General features: G+C 43.2%; 1 protein-coding gene across 18 annotated transcripts in view; it reads left to right on the top strand.

Annotated features, from left to right (window-relative positions):
* The window catches only part of PTK2 (protein tyrosine kinase 2), a 187,424-nt gene that overhangs the window by 73,059 nt on the left and 102,026 nt on the right, over positions 1-12,339 (top strand). For 17 of the 18 annotated variants that reach the window (XM_062570687.1, XM_062570686.1, XM_062570682.1 and 14 more), the window contains one exon: positions 12,015-12,241. In XM_062570687.1, the coding sequence (XP_062426671.1) occupies positions 12,047-12,241 (195 nt within the window). In that variant the 5' untranslated portion in view covers positions 12,015-12,046. Of the gene's footprint in view, positions 1-12,014; positions 12,242-12,339 lie in introns of those variants that run through there. The other variant, XM_062570689.1, reaches the window with a different exon arrangement.

Genomic DNA, 12,339 nt, shown 5'->3' with positions numbered 1-12,339 from the left:
TTATCATGATCGGGGTTGTCTTAATGTCTACATGCATTCAGATATATTACTATTATGATGCAAAAAATTGTTGTGAAGGTAGTGGAACATGCTTGACTGAATTCTTCGGGTTCAGCTTCGTGGTCTGGTACGTGCTAAGAAACTATGATTTTTATTCTATCACCTGCCATGCCCTTTATGCCACCCTTTTGTGATGAGGGGCAGCGCATACCAGTGGCCCTGGACCTACGCCGTGTTGGTAGAGCTGTTAGGTTTGTGCTCATTAGCTGATGGATGGGCTGTCAGAGAAGGTGTGAAGACTGAACTTTGCTACTGATTTTCACAAAAGCTTGCAGCAACTAAATTATCGTTCCAAGCAGTTGCTTTAATGGAAATAGGCTAAAATGCTCTGTGGCAACGGCTAAATTTTATTTACTGCAAATGGTTTGTAAAGCATAGTATAGTTTTAATCCAAGCTCTCTCTTTCTGTTGGAGGTGGGAGAACAAGAGGAAAAAATGGTGCTTCACTTATCCTGATCAAGTGTTCTGGAGGTGTTCCCGCAGAGGTGTTCCCACATGATAGAAAGGAACAAATTAAATGGTTTTGCTAAAAAACAGTTGGTTGGTAAGCAGTTGTCTTGGTCTGTCCCCACTGACTGCACACTGAGGACACCCATATTCTCAAATTTTATCCTCTTCAGTCAGTTAAGTCACAGCTTTCCCTTAAAATCAGTGCTTCCTTATTTCCTAGGAAGACACAACTGTTGAACCCAGAATGTCCAGAATATTAAACAAATGCTCATTTTCTCTAAAATCAAGGTTTGATAGTCTTGTGTTAGGTTGAGGTAAGGGCTTGAGAGGCTGGAGTATGCCTATCCACCAACCGGTGGATAACATCTTGGATAACATCCGTCCTCAGCAGCTTTTCAGTGTTGATGGTGCTACTCGGAGACTTAAAGGAGCATTCATTGAAAAAGAGCGAAGGGTTTTAAATGCTCACAAGTTGGTAAGTCTCCTGAGTATTAAAAAGAGCAAAGCCAAAGAAATCCCCTCCCTGTGCAACACTCAGTCCAAAATTAAAGAACTCCCTGGTTTTGTGGGCAAAGTGTGGGGCCAGAGAAGCTGTGCAAGAAAACATTTCCAGCCACAGTGAGATCCTCTCGGAGGCCGAGGGCAGAGATCCTAGGTAGCGCCGGCCCTAGGCTGCCTTGTGGCATGTGAAGAGGAGCCACGTGTGATGGCAACACTGGAGGAGCGCACGCAAATCTTACCCCGCCACGACACAAAATGGGAGCATTGACATTGAATCCAGAAGTCTAAAGGAGGTCTCGATGCGCTGTCTTGAGTGGATTGAGTGTTTTAGGTTGTGTCTTTAAGGCTGTTCCCAGGGTTTTACAAAAATGGTGAAAAGGGGCATACAGTGTGTATCCATCTGCTTTTCCTTCACCAGCAAACTTCTTCCTCTGGGTGCTGACTTAATCATTACCCTGCAGGTTTGGACTTGTACCTGTTTTATGGTCATGTCAGAACGGGAAGCTTGCAAGCCGACAAAATGAAATAACCTGCTGATTTCTTATCAGATGTTATGCCTTTGACTTAATTTTTAGATCAAGCGCCAAGTGTGAGAAGGGACAGCTTCTGGTTTTGGATTACTTTGGCTAATTACTAATTACTTTAAGGCAAGATAAAAGGAAAAAAAATGCTTCGCTGAAGACTGGTGTGGCTGGCGTTTGGGTTCCCAAATGCAGCATGAAGATCTTCAGCAGCCAAAGGGCTGTGATTTGTAGGGGGATTCAGGGGAAGGTCTTCTGTTCCTCATGACCATAAGGAGACACGAGGTACATGCCTACTTTCCCGTGCAAATTACTGAATTTTTTGTATGCAGATAGACAGAAGCATCATCTCAAAAAGCTAGAATTAGGAAAAGAATGATTATGCTTGCCCACCATTAAACTACCATTCAGTTACTTGAATAAGAATCACTTTGTACTTCATCTCTATCTCTCTAACAGAGGCTGTAATTACTGGCTTTGGAAAACACTTGAGCCAGAATAGGCTTAAGTACCGCTTTTTACAGGTCATTGATTTTGTAATAAGCCCTTGTCATGCAGTGGAACACCCTGCTGGTTCTCATGCCGTGTTCCTCCCGCATACTTAAAGGCGCCTTTTATCTGATGGTTTTGGTTTTCATGAAAAGTAGATATGGTTAACACAAAAGCAGCTAAACTGCACTATAGTGAAGCAAAAATTGAGAGCCTGTGCAGTTGGATAATTTAAAACACAAGCCTGGGATGATGATATCAAAGAATAACGTAAAACCGGGAAAGGCAGGATTAAAGTCAAATGATACCAAAACACAACTCTGTCAAGCTGTGATAATGCATAGCCACAGTGCCGTCCGTCTTTCCTTGACTGCTTCTAATATGGCATTTCTAGTTCTTAATCTTTGAGAAGCACACCTGCATTATCACTAATCATAATATACTCTTTACCTTTAGTACTCTAGAAAGATAGCCATCACTCAGTGCTTCTATTTGCTGCTTGTAAAGCTGTTCAGGGGATGATCTTATGGTACGTAGGGCCTCCATAAAGCTATATTTGGTGTGTGGTATTAAAAAAAACTAAGCAAAACCAAAAATGGTTTGCCGTGGTGTTTGTCCTCTTGGTGTGTGAGATTCATAGGTAGGGTTGCTGCCAACCAGTGGTGCCACTTTAAAATGCTTAGAATTTTATTTTAACTTTTTCTTTCCCCAAATAGAGAATTCTTACTGCTCGTTTCTTTGGTGCCTGTTTAAGAAACCTGCACCATGACGGGTACGTGCATGTGTACAACTCTGCAGCTGGGTAGAGAAATTCGAAAGATAAGAGGTAGAAGATGTATCGGGAGATTAACTTTGGTTTCGATGGTACTAAGTGACCTATGGGAAGGTTCAGAGCACTATTGAAAAACAAAGCAATTATCGAGCTGGATATCGCCTAGTAATTAAAGCGTATGTAGACACTAGTTTCCTTGTATTCCCAATGCAGCTGATGTTTCCTCATCATTAATTTTTTTGTATTTAAAATAGAAATTGGTGCCAACTCCAGAGGGAGTTGCTGAGTAGCACAGAGTATACAATGCGTTGCAATAAAACTGGGCCAAACTGAGTGTTCGAGGTATGTCAGGACTTAATCCTGTGAGCTGGTTCTGTGAGAGAAAAGGATGGAGACTGTTTTAAATATCACAAAATGAAGAGATTGCAGGACACTGTTAATTTGCGACACTACTGTACAGTACAAAATAGTTCAGGCAGTTGTCAGTGCTCCCTAAAACTACTTATCTCTGTTCATCCCGAGGTGCAGTACTTCCCGATATCCTTCGGTAGCACTTGGCAAAAGCGCCATGAAAGTCTTCAGCATCCCCCTCCTCAGGAGCACTTCCATGTGCAATGTGTCCCTGTTAAAATTAATTTAGGGGTGTATAAATGTATAAATTGATCTTTGAGCGTGCTTGCCTTGATTGTCTAAGATTGTCACGTTGCTTTGTGCCATGTGGCTTCTGTGGGTGTTTTCCCTGGATTCCTCTTTCGTGCTCCCCCAGATGTTTAATCTTCTAAAACTTTTTTTTTTTTTTTAACAACTGAATTAAACTTTCCGCGTGTTTGTAGCTTGCATTGCTAAACTTATTTTTTTGGCTTTAGCTTGTATTATCTTTTCATGTTGATTTTGTGGTGTATATCTAAAATATTTCACTGTGTGTGAGGAAAGAAAGATTATAAATCTCTGCTTTGAACCGCAGCAAGGCATGGAGTTAGTACCCGTGTTTGGCCATGTTCTCAAAACAAAATCATCAGCAAAACTGTCAGTATAGCAAAATATTTAATGTGCCCATTTGGGTTAAAATAGATTTTGAGAAATCTTTATTTAAATGGCATTAATGTGCCTGGCCAGGCTGTTTTATGCTTGGGCTTGAGGGGCCTTGATTAATGCTTTTGACTGCAATTAATGTGTGTACAAAAGCTCTTGGGGAAGGAGGGAGGGGTGACCCAGGGAGGGATTAGGCAGGTGGAGGGGAAGAGAGAATACATGCATTCTTGGAAATGATTGTAGAAGACATTAGTAAGAAGAGTAAATATAACTGAAAGATGCCTAAGATGGAGCAAAGCGGTTATTGCTTAGTCTTTTCCTGTGCTTTTGATAATCAGCATTAGCTGAAAGATCAACAGAGAGAAAAAAAAAAAAAAAAAAAAAGCTCTGAATAAGCAGCTGGCTTCCAACATGTCTTATGTAAATAGCTGAAATTACAGACGGTTTCCAAAGGCCAAGGTGAATACAAAAGAAAAACTACCTTTTTTTCCTCTCTTTTTTTTAGGGGATTTTTTTTATCCCTAGTTTGAAATTGCAGACCTAATGGGTTTCTTCAAAAAAATGCTTCATCTTTAAGTCCGTATGAAGTTGTTAGCATCAGATAAATGTGAAAGCAACCTCATTTGCGCTTCTAGCACTCTTACCGCTTCTCTTTCCTGGGTTGTGGACATGTTCTGCAGGTAACGCTTTTACCACTTGGGTCCTTCCACCTTTCTGTTCTGTCTGGGCTTGTGGGAATAGGACTATTGCCGTAACCAGGCTTTCCATGCATGCAGCTGTGCCATGGGATCATCAACATGTGGCTGCACGCGCATTTCTTAGAAGAAATGTATTTTTGTAAGTGCCCCTAAGATGGAATTTTAGGGAGTCATCCAGTGTGTCTCACTTTGGGACTAGATCTTGCAATTAAAAAAAAGGGGGGGAGGGAGGGGAGATGGTATGCCAAAAAAGCCAGCAGTGTGCAAAGCTGCATGCAGACTGTGCAGAATACAAGCTTTATAATGAGGAAAACAGTTTAAAATTGTGGTTACCGTCCATACTTTCTGTGAGGTTGAGATAGACGAGTTAATATTTGCATGGTGTGCTGCAGGGGGATTTAACAGTAACTGTGAAAATGAATTGAGCTGTGAACTCATGGGGTGTTTACTGACCAACATGAGACTCATTATGGATAACTCTAAGGAATTTAAAGTGTAGGTGAAATTCTTAATTTACGGTCTGAATCACCAGCCTGCAGAGTAGCTGAGGTTGGAAGGGACCCGTAGAGATTCTCAGTTCATCTAGAGCTGACCCCACGAAGCTGGGTGAACTAGGGCAGGTTGCTGAGGACCATGTCCAGTCAGGTTTTGGATACCTCCAAAGATCGGGATGCCACAACCTCTCTGGGCAATCTGTTCTGTGGTTTGACCACCTTCACAATAAAAATGTTCACTCTTATGTTTAAAGGGAATTTCCTGTATTCTAGTTTGTGCTGATTGCCTCTTGTCTTCTCACTAGGCACCCCTGAGGAGAGGCTGGCACTATCTTTTTCACACCCTCTCATCAGTTATTTATACGCATTAATAAGATTGCTGCTGCCTCCATCCCCTGTTCCCCTAAGCCTTCTCTTCTCCAGGCTAAACAGTCCCAGCTCTCCCACCCTCTCCTTATACATCAAATTCTCCAATGCCTTAATCGTCTTTGGGGCCCTGTTCTGGGCTCCCTCCAGTATGTCTCATGTATCTCTGTCATTGGTAAGAGCGTTCCAGATGTGACCTAGCCAGTGCTGAGCGAAGGATCACATCCCTCGACCTGCTGGCAACACTCTGCCTAGTGCAGCCCAGGATGCTGTTGGCATCTTTTGCCTTAAGGGCATGTTGCTGTTTCATGTTCAATTTGTTACTTACTAGAACCTCCAGGTCCTTCTCAGCAAAACTGCTTTTCAGCTGGGTGGCTCTCTGTGTACGGGTGCCTGGGGTTATTGCTCCCCAAGTGCAGGACTTGGCAATTTGCTTTGACCTTCGTGCTGCTCCCTTCTGCCCACTTCTGCAGCCTGTTGAGGTCTCTCTGAATGGCAGCATGACTGTCGGGGCTGCCAGCCGCTCCTCCCGGATTTTTATTATCTGCAGACTTACTGAGGGGACCCTCTGTCCCATCATCCAGGTCATTACTGAAGAGGCTGAAGAGCATCAACCCCAGGAGTATATCTGTAGTGACTGACCTGCAGCTGGACTTTGTGCCACTGACCATAACCCTTTGAGCCTGGCGGTTCAGCTGATTTCCAGTCTCCCTCACTGTCCTTTCATCTAGTCTATACTGCACCAGTTTGTCAAGGAGGTGTCATGGGAGAGAGTGACATGGGATACAGTGTCGAAAGCTTTGCTAGATTGAAGATAAACAACATCCACTGCCCTCCTTTCATCTACCAAGCTAATCATTCTGTCATAGAAGGCAGTTGGGTGCTTCAGGCAAGATTTCCCTTTCGTAAATCCAAGCTGACTACTCCCAGTCACCTTCTTGTCCTTCATATGTTTGGGAATGGGTCTTCCTTCTGGGTCCTTTGTCTGGGCACTCCTTCTTCTTGAAGATAGGGCAACACTTGCTTTCTTTCAGTCCTCGGGAAGCCTCCCCCCAATTGCTGTTACCTTTCAAAGATCACTGAGAGTGGCTTTTCACTGAGAGTGGCACCCTCCCAGGTGCATCCCATCAGCTGCCATGGATTTGCGTATATCCAGTCTGTTTAAATGACCTGATTCTTCTCTACTGAGGTTAAGTCTTTCTTGCTGCAGACTTTACCACTGGTCTCATGGTCCTGGGATTTCTGAAGGCAAATCTTACCCAGCAAGGCCAAGGTGAAGAAGGGCTTTTCCAGGTCCATTGCCCCATTTGGCAGCAGGCCCATATTTTCCCTGGTGTTCCTTGTGTGGTTTTACTAGTAAAAGCCTTTCTTACTGCCCTTAATGACCCTCACCAGATTCAGGTGAGGCGGGTGATTCGGGGGGAGAGGGGGGGTTGGCTTCCCTAGCCCTGTCCCTGCATGCTTGGCCAGTGTGTCTCCATGTTCCTCCTGGGTGACCTGGCTGGGCCTTCCACTGCTGGTATTCTTCCCTTTTATTTTGGAGTTTAGTCGGGAGCTCCTTCTTCATCCAGGCAGGCCTCCTGCCACCTTTGCTTCCTGCACATTGACATGGACTGTCCTTGAGCTTGGAGGGAATGATCACTGAAAGCAAATGCGATCATCTAATGTGGTTTCTTTCCAGTACCCTCTGAGAAAACAGTTCTGTTTCAAGTTTGAGAAATTAGTGATTTGGGGTATCTCCTGGTATGTTGAGTCAGTGCTTTATTGCCTTCCAGTGCAGAGAAAGAAGTGAGATGGAGCAGGTTACGCTGCGGAAATGTGACCTAGCGAGGGCTCGCTCTCAAAGCAGTACTTGCCTTAAGGCCTGAGATAGAAATCAGAATATGAAGATTTAGCAACATGTCTACAAAAGGCAACATGAAGTCGCCGTGTGAGTAATAGCAGCTTGGTTTGGTGTTGCACGAACATGTTAGTACTTTGTTGTTGACCATCTGCCATCACTAGTACGAGAATTTTTTTTCTTATTTTCAATTTATTGTTAATTTGCTAATATTGAAGATGTTATTATTGGCACTGGAAAGATTTCCCTTATGAGAATAGAATAACTTCATCATGAGTTTATTAATCACTTTTTAAATTAATTGATTTAAATGTCTCATGATTTTTTTTTTTTTTGAAGATCTCATTACTGGAAGTGATTTAGTTTCAAAGTACTGAGAGCTGGTAGTGAAATGTGAGACTGAACTTTGACTGTTTGTACTAAGTGAGGAGTCGTAATACTGACTTTGTTCTGACATATCTACAGAATATGGGGAATACACAGTGCTCATAAGAAGAAATACATTAGATAGCCAGTTTTATAATACTTTTCTAGTGTAACTGTGCCTGAATAAAGAAAATGGCAATGAATCAAAAAACAACTTCAGTCTTAAATAAATAAAAAGAAGAAGAAGAAAATGGAGCAGGGAGAACAGTGAGAAGTGCTTTCTTGTATTTGATTTGAGAAGCTATATGCAGTTGCTATAAAAAACGAACAAACCTTAAAATACCTTTTAACCTCATAAATTGTCTGAATAATGATAGGCATATTGAGTTTGGCAGCAACTGCAACGTCTTAGCAGAGTCACTAAGCGTGAGTGGGCCGGAGCTCAGCTGTCCCATCCCCTCCAATTCCTCTCCCCCAACCCTCTAACAACTCTTCACAGCATTGAGAAATACAAATGTATCTTAAAAAGCTTGCGAATCTGGCAGCAGTAGGCTTTGCTCTTGACAGCTCAAAGGGATAGTTGGCACACAGTTTTGCTTTGCAGCTTGTTTCTGCTCTGTTTGTCTATTTTAACATGAAGAGGTCTAAATCTGTGCTATTAAACTGCGATCTCTAATGGCAGTATTATAAACCAGTCTGGTTTGAATTTAGGAGAGCTTAAGTTAGCATCCTGGTCGTGCAGTCTTCCTTCTTTTTTTTTTTTTTTTTTTTTTGTGTGTGTGTGTGTAGCCTGAAATAACCAAGCTGATCTCATCATAAAATAGTTGTTTAGCTATCCTTACCTCAACAGTGACTGTGCGTTACAAATTTTTGGCCTATGGCAGTTTTACAGTCATGTTATAAACTCAAAAACGGGCTGATTTAATGGAAAAGTTAATAGGTTCATATGATCTATGTTCCTGTAATTTTAGAGCTATCAAATTTATTAGTGTTTTGGTACGTCATAAAGTAAGCATTGGGATTTTTAAAAGAGGTTGTAAAGAATCCAGAGTTGATCAGATTTTGAAAACAGTTAAGCACCAAAGATTTCACATCACAGAGCTGTGTAAAATATTCTCCAGTTCAGAGTTACAAAAGCAGTTTTTCTTCAAAGTTGCAAACTGACAGTACCTTCCACCCAGTCTTGTCCATCCGATGCTTGATCCCATGTTTTTCCCTCCATGTGGAAAATATGGAGCTCTTCTATGCAAAGATGAGCTCTGTGTTAGTATTTTGCCTGTTCCCTGGAATTATGCTGGTTAAGAGGACTCCAGTATATAGCAACTGATCTTTCATCACTCTTCCATTTGCTGTTCCCAGTGGGTGTAGATTGTCTGTAATAAATCTGTGCTCAGGCTTCTTTTATTTTTCTAATGCTCATTTCTAGGTTTCCGTGTTGCTTTTCTCCTTGCTTGTTTCTGCAAAATAGTACTTGGTGAACACTCGAATTATGTTGATGGCATACTGTGAATTAGTATTAAAAACACTGGCTTTCCTTTACTCCTCCTTTAAGACAAATTCTTTGTATTGCCTTGGTCTGTGGTGAAATTTTCCACCAGCTGCATATGTTTCTCTTTTTATAGTAGACTTTGAGATAGAGTTGTTTGTTTTGAAGGAGGCAGAGCTTTATGGAGAAGGCTTAAAGTGACCTACGTTTGAGATGAAAATTCCCATTTAATTGCTACTAGTTGCCATATTGAGTGCAGGTAGGACCTGACCTGAGGGAGTGGCCTAATGACGCTCCCTGACCTCAACCATTTGGTTTCACAGTGGCTCCTTTAATGTCACGGAGAGGAGCCTTGCAGGAAAAGGAATGTGAATGTAAGGTCTTCTTGTATCGGTATTAGTCTGCCATGGGGAAGGCTTACGTACCTGTTTGAACTCTCGAGCCAAGAACAGTTTGCATGCTTTTTTAGAGAAGACAAGACTAACTTTGTTAGAGGTTTCCCTGCATTTTCTGGTCTGTATCTGATGGTGTAGTGTGGATAGAAGGAGAGGTTTTAAGGTGAGCATAAGATTGGCTTAAAAGTATTAAGCCAATTGGTTGTGAGAAAGGAGAATGGTAAAATGATGCAAAAGCTGTAATAGCTCATTGAATTTTCAGTCACAGGCAGTTAGGGGTTATGAACAAGCTAGCAGGCGCGTCACCCAAGGGTTGGGCACCGGGAGGGTGTTTGGGAGAATCACGGGATGGCTGAGGTTGGAAAGGACCACTCGTGATCATCTAGTTCAACCTCCCTGCTCAAGTAGGGTCACCTAGAGCACATTGCTCAGCATTGTATCCAGATGACTTTTGAATATCTCCAAGGAAGGAGACTCCACAACCTCTCTGGGCAACCTGTTCCAGTGCACTGTCACCTTCACAGTAAAGATGTTTTCCGTCATGTTCTTATGAAACTTCCTGTGTTTCAGTTTGTGCCCATTGCCTCTTGTCCGGTCCCTGGGCACCACTGAGAGGAGTCTGGCCCCATCCTCTCTGCCCTCTCCATTAAGATACTTGCACACATTGGTAAGATCCCCTTGCAGCCTTCTCTTCTCTGGGCTAAACAGACCCAGCTCTCAGCCTGCCCTCATAAGGGAGATGCTCCAGTTTTCTAATCATCTTAGTAGCCCTCCAATGGACTTGCTCCAGTAACTCCATGTCCCTCTTGTATTGAGGAGCCCAGAACTGAGCACAGTACTTGAGATGTGGCCTCAGCAGGGCTGAGGAGAGAGGGGCAGGATCACCTCCCTCAACCTGCTGATGACTTCCTGCCTAATGCACCCCAGGATGCCATTGACTTTCTGGGCCACAAGGGCACATTGCTGGCTCATGGTCAACTTGGTGTCCACTAGAACTCCAGGTCCTTCTACACAGAGCTACTTTCTAGCAGGTCGGCCCCCAAGCTGTCCTGGTGCATTGGGTTATTTCTTCCTGCAATTGCCTTTGAGTTTCATGAGGTTAACAACATCCAGTGCTGCCAATCTTAAATCCTTACAGTTCTGTTGGATGGATGGTATTCGATCGTTGATTCGAGAGCCGCAGACATACTATGCCTGTGGACTCTTTTTTCCTGTTTATCATTTTACTGTGAGTATGGATTATGTAGGCACTTAACACTGCATCCTACTTAAAAGTCCCGTTTCATCCTCTGGCAAACGATGTTAACTGTTTCCAGTCAGGATATTAACAGTGCTGAATTCCTACTGTCTGGGACCTGCACAGGGTTTGACATTGTTAGTAACGTCGTGTAAAGGCTAGAGGCTGCTGGAAGGGAAAGAGTCAGTCTCCTGCGTCTCTGGCCATCCACTTCTGCTTCTCTGGCTCTGGGCCTGTCTGACCTCGGTGGTGAGCTAACTCAGGGAGCTAGAAGCCCTGGCGTGCTTGTCCAAGACCCGTCAGCTCGGAACAGAGCCCGGCAGTTCTTTGCTCTTCTGAGCTAGCGGGCTGGAATGATTCTTGATGAGGCTGCGTCAGGGAGGGACCATGTCTTGTTTTCTCTCTCGTAGTACATTGATTTCTCACACACCATCTGCTCACGGTTGATTAATTTGCAGCCGTAGCCAAGAGGCAACAATTTATTTTATTTATTTATTTATTTATTTTGAGATGCACACTCCCGGAGTGATCCATGCCTTTTACCACCAGACTTGGAAATCACTTGGAAGATAGACTGGTAAATAATAAAACTAGCCACTTAGTTCATGGGAGTAGGGACAGTGATGTCCCCAGTGGTTTCTTGTTAGCGTCTGATGGAAGAATAGATTTCTGCGTGGCTCTTAGTAGACTAAATCACACTGGTTTTCAAGGGAGCCCAAAACGAGTGAGTTGAGTGTCCTGGCCTTAATCAGGAGAGCCTGATGCTGGTGTGCTGCATTTTCATGCAAAGCTTCAATTCAGCGATTCCTCTGTCAGGGTTTCCATATGCTGATCTTCGGAGCACTGCAGGGCGGACTGAGAGACCTCCTGGGATGCGAACTCCTGCTAAAACTGGAAGGCACTAACTATTTCAGTCAAAACGAACCTTAAACGTGGGTGGATGGCTGGCTTGTTAAACTGAATGACTTGGAACCGTTGGGTCTCAAAGGCTTTGGGGAAGGGCTGGGTTGAGACACTAAGAAAATGAAGAAGTCTTGCCTGAGAAGTGAGTTTAGAATTTGCAGATATCACATCGTTTGAACAGAGATGACTGACTTAAAGAAACGCTAGTGGTTTCTCTGGGGGTAAGCCTGTTGGATTTTTCTCTGTATATAGCTGTGTAGTTATTTGAGTTGGGGGCTCCAAAAGAGCCATCAACTGTCACTTATAAAATGAGTCTTTCAGGATTGCCAATAAATACTTTGTATGAATCAGTGTAAGATTCAGATATAGCTGAAGTTAATTTGTTTTTTGTTTCCTTTCCCTAGAATATGACAGATACCTAGCATCTAGCAAAACCATGGCAGCAGCTTACCTCGATCCAAACTTGAATCATACGCCGAGTTCAAGTGCAAAGTCGCACCTCAGTACTGGGATGGAGCGCTCGCCAGGGACCATGGAAAGAGTCTTAAAGGTCTTTCACTACTTTGAAAACAGCAGTGAACCAACAACGTGGGCCAGCATTATCCGACATGGAGATGCTACTGATGTCCGAGTAAGTCTGTTTTTAGTGTTCTAAGGCCGTCTTTAGGCTAAATGTTAACTGCACGCTCTGAAAAGATGAGGTAAAAGTCTAGAAACAAAGAAGCGTAG

The sequence above is a fragment of the Rhea pennata genome, chromosome 2, assembly GCF_028389875.1.
Source record: "Rhea pennata isolate bPtePen1 chromosome 2, bPtePen1.pri, whole genome shotgun sequence".
Classification (NCBI taxonomy): domain Eukaryota; kingdom Metazoa; phylum Chordata; class Aves; order Rheiformes; family Rheidae; genus Rhea; species Rhea pennata.
This window is presented reverse-complemented; position numbering and strand designations above follow the sequence as displayed.